We start from the raw sequence: 19,219 nt of genomic DNA, 5'->3' as shown, positions 1-19,219 counted from the left end.
TTACTTTTCTTCTGTGTTTTCCACATTTTTTATAACGTACACATCTTTTACGACGGAAAAATAATTTTGTGACCCAGAGCTGACAAAACTCTTTATACTGTTAAAATCTAAAGAAAATTCTGTTAATATATGACAGGAAAATAAGCACCTTATTTACAACATAAAATAGCAAAACACTGGTAAGTAAAACACATACAGTACCTTCACTGCCACATGAAGTTTTGCTGTTTTCTTGGATGGTCCTGAGGCTTCGTATGTTGTACCATCCACATCGACAGACATTGTGAAGACTGGGGCATGGACGGGGCCAGACTGAGATAAGAGCTTATACTGAAGCCCAGGCCTGATCTGATTTAGCCTCATTAGTGCATTCATAAGGTCTATTGCTTTACTATCCAGAACTGTTAAAGAAAGAAGAGATCAGACATTAAATCATTTCACTTTAACCTATGCATTTGCAGGTCCCAGTGGCTGCTAGAAATTCACCAGATTTTTTAAAAGCAAGACCTGAAAAACACATATACAAATTAACTTCATAAATAATTATAAAATTAACTTCTTAAATTATTATGCTAACAGCACTGTAAAAGTAATATGCATTACTATATTTATACATTAACTTCGGTTAGGCAATATCAATATATACTAAGCCAGGGGTTTTCAACCGGTATGCCGCAAGAATTTTTAAAACATGCAATACAGTACCTGACTATTTAGTCAGGGCACGGACCTCTTTTCCCTTACGTTGTCAAATAAAAAAGTGACCGCCAACAGTTCAACAATAGCCGTCCGGTGCGAATAAATCAAAATTATACCTTTTTTGGGGGGGAGGGGGGTCAGATTGGCAAAAATATAATAAATCTTTTGGTTGTGCTGCAGAATTTTAGTAATTAGTTTATGTGTCCCATGTAATGAAAAAGATTAGAAATCACTGTCCAAAGCAATGAAGCTTGGAAACAAAAAAGTTACTCAACCACCAATTTCTCAGTGAAGATCTATCCTAAAAACCCCAATTCAAATCCATCAAATTCTTCACTTTATAATTTTTATTTTCCTGAGAATATAAATCCTTTCTAGTTAATATCTGTAAGAATAAAGATTTTACATACTTTTCCTTAAATTCCGTTTCATCTTCTTATTGGGATCTTTATCATCCCCTAATCCATCTTCAAATGGCCTCTTCAGAGCTGAAAACCCAGCACCTAAAGAATTACAAGAGATTCATGATCAGTCAAAACAATGATTCTACTTCCTCTACCAAATGTATCTACTATGTTCAGGAAGGAAAACCTTAAGAATCACAAGGACCACAGTACTCTTCCATTGAACAATTAAATTATTACATTTATAACATTGTAATAGCAAAAACTTTAAAAGTAAATCTTTATGAAACAATTTAATATTATCCCTCTTTATAAATATTTTCCCACTCATTCATACATACAAATACAAACACCTATGCATATATTCACACCTATAGACGCATGAACAGAAAAGGTCTGGATATATATATATATGTATATATATGTGTATATATACATATATATATATATCTCAAAATGTTAAAAGTAGTGCTCTCTGGTACTAGGATTTATTTTTACTTATGTCTTTTCAAATATTTCTATAATTTAATATTTATTACCTGTATAAATTTTTAAAGTTCACATGTTAAGTTTTAGGCTTTTGGAAATCTGATTATTTCTCACACTACACAATATTCTTCTGTCTACCTATTCAAATCCTACATAAGATATTATTTACAGTTCTTTTCCAAGACGTTTTCCTCAGCTTTTCTCTCATCTCAACTTTCTAAAAAGTTTCCACGGTATCAGAAACAAAGTGTCACATGTGGTGGTGTGTCACTGGCTACTTCATGTTTCCTTAGTGCTCTATGAAGGGCAAAGGTATTTTGTCCTTGTCTTGTATCTTTAAACTATCACAAGACTTAGAAACAACATAATGGGTGTGAACCATAACTAACTGAACTGACAGTATGCAATTTCTAGGTTAAAGTAGCTAGTTCATAATGCTTTCAGGCATAAGGCTTTGCGGTCCAAGTTAAAACCAATCAGAGAAAAGCTCATCAGCCTGTCCAAGTATTTTCAAAAACCCTGTGTCTTCAACTTAAAAACTGGTTGTTGGTTTTTTCCTAAAGGAAAGTTATGCTCAAGAGATTCATGCCACAAGATTTCCAGATACATCTAATGAAATCTTGTAAGAATACCGACATTCACTACATATTCTCTGATCATCAAGATTTGTTGTCCCTTGGGGCAAACTTTGACTTCAGCACTTGCTTGAGTCAATGCTTACCACTCAGGTCAATAAATCTTGATGTTCTCTGCACAATCTGCTTATATCTGCTTAGCATTGTTATTTCATCTACATCACATAAAACCGAACGTGCCAGTCTCCTGGAATGCTGCCTTTAAGAGATAAAAGTTCAAAGGGAACAAAGTCTACTCAATCATTCAACCACCCATTAAGTTACATTAAAAGCTGCTCCCTGATTGTATGGACATCACAAATGCTTAAATGCACAGATTTCTTCTCTAAATCCCCCAGCCACAGAGAGCTCCATGGATTAAGTTTCATCCCCCCATCCCAGCCACTGTAAAACTGCTGTAAAATCTGGGCTATTTTATGGGGCTAATCATAATAGTAATGGGGTGGGGGTGGGCTTGTTTTATAAAATGAAAGTCATTTTCAACCTCTACAATATCTAGAAATAAGAAGTGATCATTTGAGAAACAACAGTTTTTAAAAATAATATGACAGTGTTTATATGCCTGGCACTGTTCTTAATACCTTAACTTATTTAATCATCACCCTTTGAAGCCTGTACTTTTATCATCCTCATTATAATTTCATTCATGTATTCAATCAGCAACAAATATTGAGAATTTTCTATGTGCAGGATAATTTTAGATGCTGCACATAGATAAAAAAGCAATGTCTCAAAGAGCTTATGCAAGGCAGTGGAAACAATTACAAGTCCTATGGTTTTGAACACAATGAAAAAGAAGAGGCTTATAGGGGAAGAGGTGTTGCCGTTTTATTTGTAGTGCTGCTCAGAAAGGTCAAAAAGATATAGCTGATAAGGCAACCTTTTGATGGAGACTTAATAGTGAGCTATTCACTATTAGGGAACCAGCCCCAGGCAAAGAAAACAGCTGAGTACAAAGGTCATAGACAGAAAGGCCTGAGTGGTTGGGGTGGCCTGACCAGAGGGGATGGTAGCAGAGGAAGAGAGGCAGTAGTTCTCAACCCAAGCTGCCACTGATTCACCAGAGGAACTTCTACATAATATCGAAGTTCCACTTCCAGTATGAGAAAGTAAGTTGGAAAAGCCTTCCTGATGTGAGTTAATTATAAAAGCTGGACAAAATGTAGAATAAAATATGTTCCTGGGCAGTAAAGACTATGGAGTTAGAACTGGGAGACAAAGAAAGCCCTGAACTGGGGGCCACACTTCCTCTAGGGGCATCTTCCAAGTCCAAAAACAGCCAGGAAGAACTGAACAGGCACCCAGGTCTTAGGGAGCAAAATCTGAAGTGTGAGGACCACCAAGAAGGGAAGGCCTGTTAATCCCCCACACTGTGGAACTCATGAGGACTGAAGCCCAGCTTCAAATCACCCCTGAGTGCATTAAAATGACCCAGGATTGCCAATTCCACTAGCCATCTCCAGGAAGCAAGTATGCATCTGCCTTGGAGAAGATATTATTACTCTAGCCTTTAGATTCTCTACAATTGTTTCATTTTATGTCTCCAGCATTCGTAATAACAAGGTACATAAGAAGACAAGATATTATGTTCAAAAATCAGGGGAAAGAGCAGACAACAGAAACAGAAACAAGAGACCCAGATGATGGAGCTTTCAAAAACAAACTTTATTAAAAAATAATTAGAATGCTAAAAATAATAAAAAGTAAAAAAACAAGAATTTCTAGAAGAAAATGTGAAACTATAAAAGAGAAAAAATTATAGAAATAAAAATATAATGTAACAGATACCAGACAATCAACAATGGAGGGAAACTGACACACTCTCCCAGTAATTAAGACAACAAAGACTACAGTACAGGTAGGCATACAAGATTCAAACAACACAATGTACAAATGTAACCTGACATACAAACAACATTCAGACCACCAACTACAAAATGTACACAATTTTCAGACAGAATCATTTACACAAACTAAGTACTGGGACATAAAACAAGTCTCAAAAAATATCAGAGGTTAGAAATCAAACAAAGCATGTTCTCAGATTATAATAGAATAAGTGGAAATTCAAAAATAAAGCAGTAGTTAAAACATCCTCACCTGTCTGGAAATTAAGCAATAACAACATCTAAATAGCTCATGTGTCAAAAAACTGATAATGGAAAATAAAAGATAATTTTAACTAAGTGACAATAAAGATACTAATATGAAAAGAGTGTAATACACATAAATCTGGGCTTAAAGGAAAACTTAGTCTTATTAGTATATAAAATAAAACAAGGGGCTAGATAAATCAATAATATACTCATCTATCTCAAAAAGTTAAAATAACTGAATTAAACCCAAGGAAGGTAAGTTTATAAAACTATGTTTAAATTGAGATGAAATGGATAAATTCCTAGAAAAACACAATTTAATAAAAATTCTCACAAGAGGATGACAGTCTTATGTCTATTAAGTAAATTAGATCCATAATTTAAAACCTTCCCACAAAGAAAACCATGTGCTCAAATGGCTTCACTGATAAACTCTTGCAAACATTCAAAGAAGAAATAACATCAATCTTACACAAATTCCTACAAGGAACAAAAAAGGAACAGAGCCCAGCTGGCATAGCTCAGTGGTTGAGCATCAGCCTAGGTTCCAGGAGATCGAGGTTCGATTCCTCATCAGGGCACATGCCTGGGTTGGGGGCTTGATCCCCAGCAGAGGGCATGCAGGAGGCAGTTGATTGGTGACCCTCTCTCATCACTGATGTTTCTCTCTCTCTCTTTCTCTCTCTCTCTCTCCCTTCCTCTCTTTGAAATCAATAAAAACATATTAAAAAAAAAAAGCAAGTCACTGAAATTTAAAAAAAAAAAGAGACACTTTCTGACTCACTTTATGAAGCCAACATAAACTTAGAGGCAAAACTTGACAGAACATTACAACAAAGAAAAACTGCTGGCCAATCTAACACACAAATATATGTTTTTGTAAAATGCTTACAAAAACCTATGGCAGACTGTTCATACCAGCTTTATTTGTGATAGCCAAAACTGGAAACAAACAAAATTCCCTACAATGGCTCATCCATGCCATGGAATACTACTCAGCAATAAAACTACTGAAACATGCAACGGCTTGGATGGGCCACAAGGACATTACACTGGGGGATGGGAGAGGAGATCTCAAAAGATCACATACTGTATAACTCCTTGAAATGACAAAGTACAGAGATGGAGATAAGTCAGTGGTTTCCAGGGTTTAGGGATGGTTAAGAAGAGAGAGAGGCTGTGACTATAAAGGGGCAGCATGTGGAAGATCTGAGTGCTGATGGAATAGTTCTGCATCTTGATTGGGAAAATAAGGTTACACAAACTTGCACATGTAGTTAAATGGCATAAAACATACATACACGGTATCAATGTCAAGTTCTTGATTTTTATATTGTACAGTACAACAATATAGTAAGAGAAACTCACTGAAGGGTACATGGGAACTCTCTGTGCTAACTAGGCAACTTCCTGTGAGTCTACATTTTAAGATAAAAAGTTAAGGAAAAAAAGAACTACTGCTTGTGGAGAACAGACAACCAGGGCAAGGTCAGAAGCAGAAAGATCAGTCAGAAAAGTTACTATAATAACCCAGGTGAGAGACGATGGCAGCTTAGGACAGGATGGCCGCAGGGAAGACGTTAAAGAAATAGCTGAGTTCTGGACATACTTTGAATGTAAAACTGACAGGTTTATTGATGATTTGGATATGGAGGGAAGAAAGAGAGGCCTCAAAGGTGAAGGTTTTTGCCTGAGCACATAGGATAGAGTTTCCAATGGCTGGGACAGTGATGACTATGGAAAGAACAGAGAAGAGGTAGCATAAAAACAGAAATTTGCATTTTAGAAATCTTAAGTTGGAGATGGCTGTCAGACATCCATGTGGAGAACTGAGGAGGCATCTGGATAACTGGGTCTGAGGTCAAGGGCTGGTAGTCTGGAGTGGAAATATAAATTTGGCAATCTTCAGTAAACAGAAGGTATTTCAAGACAAGAAACTGAGACTTCCTAAAGAGTCTGTATAAAGAGGAATGATCTGAAGTCTGCACCCTGGGACACTTTAATATTCAGAAGTCAGGAAGATGGGGAACAACAAAGACAGCTGAGGAGAGGGCAGTGGGCTAGAAGAACTAAAAGAAAGTAATGACCTAGAAGTCAAATGAGAAGTAGTATCTCTTGTCAGAAAAACTGTCTTCTAACACCAGATGTCACTGAGGATATAGAGCAACAGGAACTTTCACACACTGCTGGTGGGAGTATAAATGCTCATAGCAACATTGTGGTGGTTGCCAAAAGGTGAAGAGAACCCAAATGTCCTTCCACGGGTAGAATGGATAAGTTGTAGTATATTCATCATGGATACCATATATATAGCCATTAAAATGAACAAACTGTAGCTATATGCAGCAACATAAATATATCCCAAACAATGCTGGACAGAAAGCAGTCAGTCCCAAATTATTAAACTCAGTACAATTCCTTTTCTATAAAGTTGGTAGGCAATATCAAATTAAATTGTTTAGGGAAACATAGGCAGGTGGGAAAGCCATAAAGAAAATCAATGAAATGATTATCAAAAAGTTCTCAGCAGGGAGGTGATGTGGAGTGATAAATATATGGCTTCTGAGAAGCTGACAATGTTTCTTAACCAGAGTGGTGATTATATGGTAATATCTATCAATATTGAGCACATCAGAAATTAAACCAAAAAAATTTTAATGAAAGAATATACAAAAAACATTCCATTAGCCATCAAAGTTGATGATGCCATCACATGGCATATGCAGCCTCTGGAAAACTCTACACTCATGAAAGTGGAAAAGACAAAAACAAAACAACAACAAAAGCCTTAGTGTTATTATGAAACAGTTTTGATCTTGTGAACTCCCTGAAAAGTCTTTAGACCCAGTGGAACTCTGTTGTCTAAATAAATATATTGGCCTAGTGCACTATTTTTGTCATATAAAAATTACAAGAATAATATCAACTGTGGAAGTAGGTCAGGTCCCAGGTGAAAAATGACTGGCGTTAAACAGCCCGCCTTTTAGTGTAACAGGAGATAAACGGCGGTGGAGAGAATGTTTTATGACTGGAACCCAGGTCATACTGACCCCAAAGCCTGTGCTCTTTCTGCTGAAACTCTGAGTTCAAACAGGCTAGTACAAATGGAAGGTACTCCTGAATTTTCCAATATACTTTTCCTTTATATTTTGTCTTCTCTTTCTTGGTTACGAAACGCTTCCAAGCACAGTGATACATCGCCTAGTTTATGGCTTATCTCTTCTGTTAGATCAGGGGTTCAGAAAGTATGGTCCCTTCATCTATGCAGTAACAGAATCTGGCCAATATAGTCAACTGAGTTCATCACTAATAATAGCAAGCTGATGTCATTGATGGGACAGAAAAGCAGAAAGTCAGGTAAAAAAGCAATAAACGTCCTTATACATGGCTTAGATTAACAATTTTTTTAAATTAGGGTATAATTGACAGACATTATATTAGGTTCAGGTGTACAACACAATGATTCGGTATTTGTCTATATTGTGAAATGATCACCACTGTAAATCCAGTTAACAGCGAATTAACAATTAAGTTCCCTCAACTCTAACAAGAGATGCATCCCATGACCATCTCTACCACTGCCCATGTCTAACACCAATAAAAATGTTCACACTCACCTTCTTTATCAGTAACTGACCAAGAGTATTTCTGGAAAGGCTTACTAGATGGAAGGGGGTCCATCTCCAGCACTTTATAAATCTGGCCAAAGGCTGACAGTCTTAGTGCATGCTGAAGAACAAAAGATTATATTCATTCAAACTTCAGCAGCCATTTATAAAGCCCTTAAAACATCTTAGCTAAAAAGACTATTCATTAAATGCTAATGTTATGACGGAAAAAGTCCCTTTAACAACAGGCAAAAAAAAGTGTGTTTAAATAGAACAATTCAAAAAATAACGTGATGATATCCCTCTAATAGAACACAGTGACATGCCCCATCTTCTACCTGGGCACTGTGGGTAATATCTTCTTTTTGCTGGATGGTCAAATAGCTCAGAGCATCTGTTGGGTCTCGCTCACAAGGATCATGAAGACCAGGACCCCCTTTGGCAAAGGCAAAAGAAAGCCACAAGTACTGTTTAGAACTGAGTTTAGAATTCAATAAACTAACACAAAGAGAGAAAAGGAAGGAAGAACTGAGGGGAAAAACTGAGAAATGACATCTGTTTAATTAAATGGAGTAAAAAGGATACTCTCGTTTTCAGTATGTTAGCACCTAAATGTCCTCACCTTACTAGAAGTCACTTATATATCTAAGGTCAAAATTGGGTCTTACTCTGAGAATTTAGACACAGCATGATAAATCATCCCAAACCTTTAAAGGGATTACATGTGAAAAATAAGACCAAATTTAATTTTTTCAAATTAAACACCAGAGTGCAAACAGAGTGAACTTCATACATCTTAACCAAACATCTGCATTTTCAAGTTCAGAGCTCTAGGTAAAGCAAATTCATAGCAGACACAATATCTTATTAGTACCGTTTATGTTAGTATATATAAAATATAAATTACATTTATTGAAAGATAGTTTTATAGTATTTTCCAATACACACATATCCTAGTTGCTAAAATTCCAAGTAAAACAACTCCTACACATCACTTTCCTGTGCAGAGGACAAATTTAACAAATATTTAGGAAAGTAAACCAAAATGAGATTTTTCTGATTCTTCTGCCTTGGGAGTTTGAAACCCTTACCAGGAAGTAGTATTCCAGATGCCAAACACTCCATTACTCGTCTCAAGGCCTCCCCAGCGCCCAAAGGTCTATTACAAGTACCTATAGACTTTTCACATATAAGCTCTAGTGGCTAGAAGATATTAAATTACAAATTAGTACATGCATCAAGTGTTAAAAGGATTCCAGTTAAATGTGAGCTGACATTTCTATCTACAATGAAGGCCAAAAAGATGAAAGTCAATTTATCATTCGCAGCCCAATTAACTTTTCCCCTTTGATTATCAACTTTTACCCCAGCTAGTGTTCTTAAATCAACCATTCTAAGATAATGTATTCAGATGACATTTTGTTACAAAAACTTTATTTTCAGTGAAAAGATCACTCAGGAAATTGTACACATCTAACTGATTTAACAAAAATATAACAAGCCTTCGTATAAGGTAGTAATAGCTAATCACTAATCGATATTCAAGCCCAACCCACCTATCTCCCACATAACCTAGGAAGCACTCAAACAACAATAAGACTTCATTTCAGACAGCCTGCCCCAGGGCCTACAATTAGAATAAACAAAGAACCAAAACTCCATATTTAATAAATTATAATTGATGATACTATATGAAAGCAATAACCGCTAATTTAAAATGACCCTTTATAGCTTTGTTTTATAATGTTCTTAATTGTGGTCTTGAGTAGGTCAAGCATAATAATTTCCAAATTAAGTAAGTTCTGCAACATACACTATGTCCATAATCAGGTTAAGTGTGCTGTTTATCTGACTTTAATTACTAAATTTATTTCTGTAACATGAATTATGATAAGGTTAGAGACAAGTTATATGCATAAAAAAGTATTCATATGAAAAGATGCATAAATTTTTTCCAGAATAAAAATAGGCAATGCAATACCTTAGCTAACTCAGAATATAGCTATTTCAAAGTAATAAGGTAATTTCTGCAGGATTTCCTCTGACTATAGCTTCAGAGTTTGCTTTTAACTGTACTTAAGTACTTACCCATCCTTTTAATGGTGCCCATGTGGGAACTCTGTTGCACAAATCACGCAGAATGCGAAGGACAATGACACATGATTTTAATCCATTTGCCCTTGCCTAAAACAAATAAAATGATTCCAATATCCCTGCTGAAATCCATTCTTCATTTAAACACACTGATCATGGATAGGCTCTTTAAAGTGAATACTAATTAGTCATTCATTCATCATTTGTCAAACATATTTAAAAAATCAAGGTATTAAAATAGTAAAATTATAATTCAGAAAGGCACATTTTAAAGGAAGCATCTTATTAAAATTGCTTTTATAGCCTCACAGCAACCCCACTCTGGACCACTATCTTAAATTTTAATTTTCTCACCCATGTTTGTATTTTCTAAGGCATCATTTGAAATTCAGAGTACTAAGCTGAAAAGGACTATATTATCATTAAACATCAACTATAATAGAAGCTATGCTAGACACTTTACCTAAATTAACTTATTTACTCTTACAATGACCCTATGAGGTAGAGTACCCCCATTTTATACTTTACACAGAAACCATTAAGTGGCAAGTATTCCAAATGAAACCTATACAAGGCTATACTAACAGTAAGATAATAACAAAGAGCCAACCTGAAACCATTTGGCATGTCGAAGAGACGCCAAGGCGTTCAGGCATTTCTGCCTGTCCAATAAGTCCGGAGGATCTTTCATCACAACCTTTTCTAATGGGAAAATGGGATAGAGAAAGACACATACAATTTGACCAAGGAGTTCCTGTCAAATTACCAAACAATAAAAATTTTTAAAAGAGCAGCATTTGAGTGAACTAATAAGACTCCCAGAAGATTTCATGATTTGGTTGTTGCTTTTTAAAAAAGTTACATGCACTATGATTACTTAAGTAAAAAGTCATCAGAGCCATTCTGTGCACAAGTACAACAGGAGCACAAAGGCATTCATTCATTCAGTAAACAAATCAATGATCACTGCTACATACAGTCTGGGATCTTATTAAGCATGTATAACATCAAAGGGCACAAAATAGGTACATAGCACTTTTTCCTTTGGCAGGGTGCAAACAGTGCAAATCTGGGACCAACAGCAATAACAACTATTCTTTATAGAAGGAATTTTAATCACTAATCAATTCTTAAGGAAAACTGGGGCTCTTTTATGTAATCAATTTGAGATATACTAAGAATGCACTGCATGTGGCAATTTTATTTTTTTACAACTAAATAAACTCATCCAACAAGATAACCATTAATAGAAACTTTACCCCATCGATGAGAACTGTTCAAGTGTCACCTTGGAGTTCCCTCATTATTTCTTTTCTAACTCAAAATTATCAAAACTACAAAAGTGAAATATATTGAAATGTATTTCAAGTTTTATATTATATATATATATATTTTAAAGACAGCAAAGAATACTATCTAATTACAGCTATTTGACTTGCCTTAACATTTTAAAGTTGGATTAGATGGACCAAAGCAGCAAAATTAAGAATTCAAACATGTGATTAATGAAAAATATCCATATTAGAGAAAATATCACATGATACTAAATCCAAGTTTAGAGAGCCAAATACATTCCCTCTAACCTACTACAAAAAGTAGGTTTTTCAACTTTTTGGGGACTTGGTACATTATTTAAACACAAACAACATATACAAATGTTTCTTGGGGAGAAATTTTGTCTAATCCAATTAAGTCAGATTCACATTCTCTTTTAAGAACCCTTAGAGGTAGGAAAGTCCACCAATACGTTTTCCTAGCATAATCATGATAATCAGACTTGGTAGTATGCTGTGTGGGCCAATTGATACAATGTAAATTTTTTAAATAAGAGACAGATAACTGATAATTTTTGCTTTCCTCATTTACAAGATCCATCATGACAAATTTACTATATATTCAAATTGGTAGCTTGCCATTAACTAAAACTGAAGGCATAAGCCCAATAGAAAATAAATCTATCAGAGGAAGAACCGGGGTTCTCCACAGGCTGCAACACTCTGAAGGCTGAAGTGCTACACACTTATTTTCTGACCCAGTGAGCTCTACACCAGATATTTGCATTGTTTCACATTAACCTCTGCCAACAAATTCACAACACAGGGCCTCATCTCATTACCCCTTTTACTCAAAAAATGGGCAGCATCAAAAACAAGGGTTAATGTGGAGTCATTTATAATCATAAACAAATATACTATGGGTTTTCACTTCACAGGGAATCTAGTTCCTGGACTTGCTCAATTTTGTCTTTATAATGACAGAAAACATACAACTAACTCATTTTAATGTTATGTTGAAATGTTTAACTGTAGTCAATGCAAACATCTGGGTAAAGCTCACATACAAGATCAAGCAAACTACAATAAATGAATTAGAATCTCTTAAAAGTTAGACATGACAAAGGTTGACTGACTGCTAAGTAATGTAATCCCCCCCAAAAAGGTATGGGCTGTACTTATTTTTTAAAATCTCAATCTTTAAGTTAAGAATAAGGCAAGCTTAGTTTTATTCTATCATCTTATCAAGTAGGAGTGTTGGAAAAGATTGGGGGGGGGGAGCAATGGAAGAGAGGAGGGAGGCAGACGAGGCGTGGATAGGAAAAAACAAGGCAAACCAAAACTCTTTTTGAACTTTCTGGTACTTTTGTCCAATGGTAAAAACTTGTAAATAACATCTCATGCTCACTGCAACACAGGTATTTTTAAAGGGGGACAATGGCAAAAATATTAAGATGAATTCTTTCATCCCCCAAATCAGATTATAACCACAAACTCTTATTAAAAAAACAATAGAGGCAGCAGCTTGCTACAGACAGTCAACATTTGGAGGCAGTAGCTTCCACTAAGACAAGATGGAGGGGCAGGCAGTGAACAGAAGACTTGCACAGGATTCCCGTTCACATCACCATCAGAATGGCTATGTTTCTTCCTGCTCTGATAGTCAAAATGTCAAAAGATCCAAAATGTTTCAATATTCATGAGGTGGGACACAGTAGAGGAAATGCAACAATTTGTCTTATTTTATCTTCCTCAAAGTTTCTTATTTTAAAACCATGTGAATTCATACGGTACTACAGTACTACCTGTAAACCCTGCTTCCCTATTACTTCCTTTATATAGTAATAATATACAGTTTTACATATTTTCATTAAGAAAAATGAATTATTTAATATTAAGTGGCAATCACAGAAATGCTACTGGAAAAACACTGCTACTTTTCATAGCAGAACTTCAAGTTTAACATTTTTGTATGAAACTTCAATGGAAGTGTTTCAATTTTGTGGGGAAGCAAAGCTTTTCTGATAAAAGGCATCTTGGAATCTTTAAATTAGAAACAATGGAATGATGAGACACTTCGTTTTTTCCTACAGTGACCAGTAAAACAGATTAAAAAATAGTATGGGGCTTAAAAAAACACCCAACAGTATGGGGACAGGCTTGGGAAGTGACAAAAATGTCAAAAGCAAAGGAAAACAGCTTTTAAAAATTCATTGCTCAGTAACCTGGCTTCAGGGCATGAAGGTACATAAAGCATTCTGAACAATGGAAGCACTGGAAAAGAAGTCTAGTATGCCTAACTTTATTTGGTTAGAGGTTAGATCAGTGACCAGAAACACACCGTACTACAGGAAATGTTGGTCAGTTTCTCTCAATTCATTACATGCAAGCTAACTCTCTTCCCATTAACAAAAACACTAGCCTGGACACAGGGCAGAGAAAAGCCAGAACATGACTTGTTAAACAGGAGTTGTATGTCTGGAACCTGGGCTTTTCAAAAGTAAAATAATTGAGCTGGGTTATCACGAAGGCCTCCTTGACAATATGGATAAAGCTGAGCTACTGAGTATATGCTGACAGGATTTTCTAGTTAGCCTGAAGACATGCTAGCAGCCCCTTCTCTCAATTCCTTGAGGCTTTGCGGAGAGCAGACATTATGCTTCAAACCAGTGTCCATGCAAAACACCAGGCCACCATAATGTGCACAGGTAAATGTAGCACTAAGGTAGGTCAGATGTCTTCCTAATTTCCAGTAGAGACATCACTTGGCGTGACTTTTTTTCAAGGCCTCAGTACAGTCGGCCACTGGAAAGATAATGGCTCAAGGTCTGCACTGGGGAAGGCGGGAAAGGAAAGCCTGCAGCATCCCTATAATCCTGGTTGTGATTTCTGGATTGTGAGAATCGAATGCCTTCAACTAGCAGGACTCGTGCCAGCGAACTTCTGTCAAGAGTGTTGGAAGTTCGTACTCGCACCAATATGTGAATAGGGACTCTTGGGCAGCCTCTCTGTGAGCCCCTGAAGATCTCCCCAATACAGAGGACAGAGGTTTGTCTTAACCTAAGCAACATGACTCTCTGTAGTTTCCCTGTCCACCTGGTTTCAAACTGCATTGTAAAGAGAATAAATAGCTGATTTATCTATCACCCTCACAGCAAACACACTTCTGGTTTAAAATCGCAAGCACCAAAAGAAGCTGATAATGTGTGATGCTCAGTATAAGCAAATCAGCTAAGACGCTCCTACACTCATTCTCAACAGTAACCGGAGCGTGGACAGCACACTGGACTTATAGGAGCTGGGCACAGTGTGATACTTTCCTCATTTATGAAATGGCAATTATTTATTTCAGAGGGCTGTTGTGAGGGATAAAATAAGTCATGTATGAAACACTGCTTATAAGACAGTAAGTTATTTTGTACCCTAAGAGAGCTTGAATTCTCACATGTACATTGTTAATGCTTCTTACATACTAGACAGTCCTATTTAATCAAACAATATGCTGGCTACAAAAATTCATCTAACAGATTTTTTAAAAATTACCTACCATTCCAGGTGCTAGGGCAAAAGGATAGGGGTAGAGAAAAAGATACTTGCCCTCAATTAAATACTAAACACCACCAAAGAGATTCACTACATACTCTGGCCATTGGAAATGGAAACAGTGACCTGGAATGGGGAGATAGGTCCACTTCTGCAGAGATGGCCCTGAGGAGACTAAGTGTGATGCCCTCACCTGTCCCAGCCCTCCAGTTCTCTCTGCTCTCATCCACACTTTTTCCCCCTTTTTAAGATTTTATCCAAATATGTACCAGGTAAAGAGAAGAGAAAGATGTGAGATGTATATATATCGTGAATAATCTGTTTGTTTTGTGGGGAGGGGAGAGGTTGAGATTCTACAGAAAAATACTCTTTGAAAAGAAATTACGCTGTATTTTTCTAACTTTGAGAAAGAAAACGAGTGGAGATTTTTTTTAAAGGCATATCTCTGTCTTAGGAATTCCTGGAACCCTAATGATCTTGTGCTTTTTACCCCCTGCAGCTGGGAGGAACTGCATCAGGGGGGAGGATCTGGCTAGTGTGAGGAATCAAGTCCTACAGAATTGTGCAGCCCAGATCTCAAATACTCAGTTATGCTGAATCCTCAAATTTGCCCAGGAATACACAAAACTTCTAGCACATATGGGAAAAAAAAACACTGTCTTTGACAAAGCCCAGGTTAGACAAAATGAGCAAATTAGAAGAGATAACAAGTGAGTGAAAAGGGCTGGGAGGTTGAGGACAACAGCAAAGCAAATCTGTCTGCCATTCAAAAGAAGAGGAAGTTACATGTATGAATGTTAGAGCCAAGCTGACTCTTTCACCTTACCTGATCCCACACAATACTGCTAACACCAGCTGACGAGATCTAGCCCTTAAAAGGTCTCAGGATCCTTTAGTAACCCAAACATCTTGAACAGTGACTCTCCTATTCACCACAAGTCCACTCTATAACTAGTCTTCTAGTAAGGATGCAACACACTAAGAATCTGTTTTCAGTTTCTCTTAACAGAAATTAAAGGAATAAAAACAACAGACTAAGCTTAAGGGTATCACTGAAAACTATGACAAAATCCCGTGTAAGTACACAAAACCATGGGAAAAAAGAAGTCTGAGGTCCTCTTAATACTTTCAAAGAAGTAATGAAAGGGATGCCTACAGCTACAAGCAAACATACAATTAATATAGTCTTTGGCATCTTGGGTCTTTTTCTCATCTCTCTATACTCAAATAATTTTAATAATACCTATAATTATAACTCTACTTAGAAATGGTTAGTTTTACACTAGGGGGTCAAGTAGAACACAGCTTACCAGAATTAACAGAATTATCTTGGTACTTCAGAAATCATTTTATAGTTCTACAGTTAATGGTGAACTGAAAAGCTGTTAAAGAAATTAAGCCATTTAAGATTGGTTCTTCAGAGGTGTTAGAGATACTATATACAGCAAAAAACAGTACATGCATAAACCCAATTATAGATTGGATGCACTTTAATTTTAAACTATAACTCATAAATGTATCTAGTTTATATTGTTAGGTTTGGTATAGCTGATTTTAGTTACCCCAAAAGCTTTTTAAAAGGAGTCTATCACATGTCTTCCAAAACTCAAAGTTCTAACATCAGTGGTAAATGTCTTTTTCTACCTTTATTGTCAACTTGAAATAAATTAAGAAACTGACCAATATTTCTTACTGCACTGGCATTTCAGGTAGGGGAGTAAGCAATGGACTTGTTAAATGTCTAGTGGTGGAAAGTAGCAATAAGGAGTCTCCACTGGCCCAGACAGGCTGCACTGCCTCTAAATTGTTGTAACAGAGAGAGGCCGCTCAGTCAAAGGTCTGACATAGGAGAAATATCACAGGGCAAGTTTCTAGGGACAGAACTGAGAGGCAGAAACAAGCTAACTTGACAGGATAAGAACATCAGAAAAAGAAGCTCAGCTCCATCATTACTTCTCAAAACTGAACAGGTTTCTCACTCTACTTTTACAGGGATGACATTGCCATTCTTTTTAACTTCAGAAGAAAGTTAGTTTAAGGCATGATTCACACAGACATCATATTCAAAATGTTAACAGGATCACAAACCTCCTAGAAAACAATCTTACTAAAGATTATTTATTTTAAAAATTCAATCTCCTAATTTACATCTCTTACATTATAAAACATATTTACACATGGGCAATTAGGTAAAACATAAATCTTATAAGGCTATATATAGTTATGAGAAGTCAAGAGCAATGTACAAATGAGTAATTTGAACACTAACTAAATAAATTTGAAAATACTGTTTGGTCCACATTTAATCATGTCAGACCTAATAGCCAAACTATGTAGAACAGGTTGAGTGACAGGAATAACAGTGCGGTACCAGACGAAATAAAACAGAACACCCAACAGTACAAAAATCAGAGTTGTGACCAACATGATAAGCACAGGTCTGAATTAACATATTTTATATTTCAAATACATACACTTTTGCAAAATATAGTGACTTATGTAGAAACAAAACTATTTAAAATACTATGATTAGCATAAAACAAATGAAAACAGTCATGTCTCAAATCTATAAAGCATAGTTAACACAGCATTCAAGAGAGGTCCTTCACAAGCAAAACAAAACAAATATATATATGTGTATGTACCTGCATCCTTCTTCTCCAATTCATCCCTAATTAGAGGGGAAGTAAGTATCACCTTCAAAGTTAGTGTGGGCTCTTTTGTATTCCGAATTATAATAGATGCCTCATCTACACATTGTTCCACTTCATATTTCTCTTCTGTGAGTTTCTGAAAGTCACCAAGATGTCAAAAACATCCAATTAATTCATTTAAAATTTTAAAAAATGAATAACTGCCCCTTAATTTTCAAGTGTTATTAACTACTAGTAATACTGTGCCAAGAGAGTAAATAAAGTTGTTCTTTAGTTTAGGGATAACATTTCTCTCTCCTCCCAACTTATCAGCAAATCCTTTCTCCATCCCTCAAAAAGCAACCACAATGTCAACTCTATACAATTATAAACAGTATTTAAACTCATTCTTTATAATATTTGAAAGTAAAATACTGACAGCATCATTATGTAATAAAGAGTAAATTACTGTTCTTTAAATTATTACAGAGAACTACTGTAGAAAAATAAATTGCTGGGAATGCTCTCTAAACCAATACCTTTTTTGATAGGACAGCCTAAAAAGGAACTCCTACTTACCAAGGACTTACAAATTTGAGATTATGTAGGTTTTTATATAAGATTATATAGATTTCTAAAGAGAATCAAGTAAGGATGAATAAAAAAGAATCTCTGCACACTCACAAGCAGAAAAATTAGTATAAACAAGTAACTTCCCTTCTCTAACAACAGGTCTCAGAGATCACTCCAGTGAGACCCATCATTATGGGACAAGTCATCTGACACCCACAGGGAAACAAATGTACATCGCTCCATTCAACATACAACTATATGCAATTTAAGAGCCTTCCACAAAATAATCACCAATTAGAATCACATAAGTTGAATTTAATATATCATTATACATTATATATAGTTTAAGAAATTACATAGGGCCTTTCTTGGAGGTGAAATTTAGTATCTATTACCTGACATAAATAGCTGAATGGAAACACTACTGGGTCTTTGCTCATCAATGTACATTAAAAGAACTCAGAGCCATTTACATAAAAATAGCATTTTACCATTAAACATTTCAAAAAAAGACAGGAAATAGAAATTCATTATCCAATTTTGAATAGAGGAAACCCAGGAAGGAAAAGGCCACAGAGTAACTGGAAAAACCAGAACTAGAATACAGAGAAAACTGCTCACATTCATTTTGCCACTATAAGAGCACTAAAGATGTCCACCAGAGAATGAGTCAAATGCTATTTCTCAGTCACGCATGCAGATCTCCGTAAGATACACCCAAAGTAAGAGACATACGGGTTCGTTTTGGACCAGACAAGTTGTAAGTGACTTCTCCCTCCTTGCTCAAGAAATTCTAAAATCACCCTAGAGCCCAGCCGGGCGTGGCTCAGCAGCTGAGCATCGACCCAGGGGCCAGGAGATTGTGGTTCAATTCCCGGTCAGGGCACATGCCCGGTTGTGGGCTCGGTCCCCAGCTGGCAGTGAGCAGGAGGCAGCCTTTCAATGACGATTCTCTCATCATTGATGTTTCTCTCTCTCTCTCTCTCCCTCTCCCTTCCTCTCTCTGAAATCAATAAGGATATATATTTTTTTAAATAAAATAAAATCACCCTAGAAAAAAAATATGTACAGAAAAAGTCTGGTACAACCTCAATTAATTAAGGAACTGAAAGTTGTGCTATAGTAAGAGCTCAAAAAGAAAAAGAATAAAGATTTTTAAACTTGTAAGAAA

General features: G+C 36.0%; 1 protein-coding gene across 5 annotated transcripts in view; it reads right to left on the bottom strand.

The window, feature by feature from the left end:
* The window catches only part of STRBP (spermatid perinuclear RNA binding protein), a 122,529-nt gene that overhangs the window by 32,742 nt on the left and 70,568 nt on the right, over window positions 1-19,219 (bottom strand). For all 5 annotated transcript variants that reach the window (XR_013999893.1, XM_081151722.1, XM_081151720.1 and 2 more), the window contains 8 exons: window positions 17,488-17,632; window positions 10,636-10,727; window positions 10,020-10,115; window positions 9,023-9,134; window positions 8,270-8,367; window positions 7,941-8,052; window positions 1,110-1,202; window positions 202-401 (listed from right to left, as the gene is read on the bottom strand). Coding sequence is in view for 4 of the 5 variants with exons in the window: in XM_081151722.1 (XP_081007848.1) it covers window positions 202-401; window positions 1,110-1,202; window positions 7,941-8,052; window positions 8,270-8,367; window positions 9,023-9,134; window positions 10,020-10,115; window positions 10,636-10,727; window positions 17,488-17,632 (948 nt within the window). In the remaining variant the exon portion in view is untranslated. The remainder of the gene's footprint in view (window positions 1-201; window positions 402-1,109; window positions 1,203-7,940; window positions 8,053-8,269; window positions 8,368-9,022; window positions 9,135-10,019; window positions 10,116-10,635; window positions 10,728-17,487; window positions 17,633-19,219) is intronic.

This window comes from Miniopterus schreibersii (assembly GCF_964146895.1).
Source record: "Miniopterus schreibersii genome assembly, chromosome: 11".
NCBI lineage: Eukaryota > Metazoa > Chordata > Mammalia > Chiroptera > Miniopteridae > Miniopterus > Miniopterus schreibersii.
Note: the sequence above shows the minus strand (reverse complement) of the source record. Positions and strands in the feature narration are given on the sequence as shown.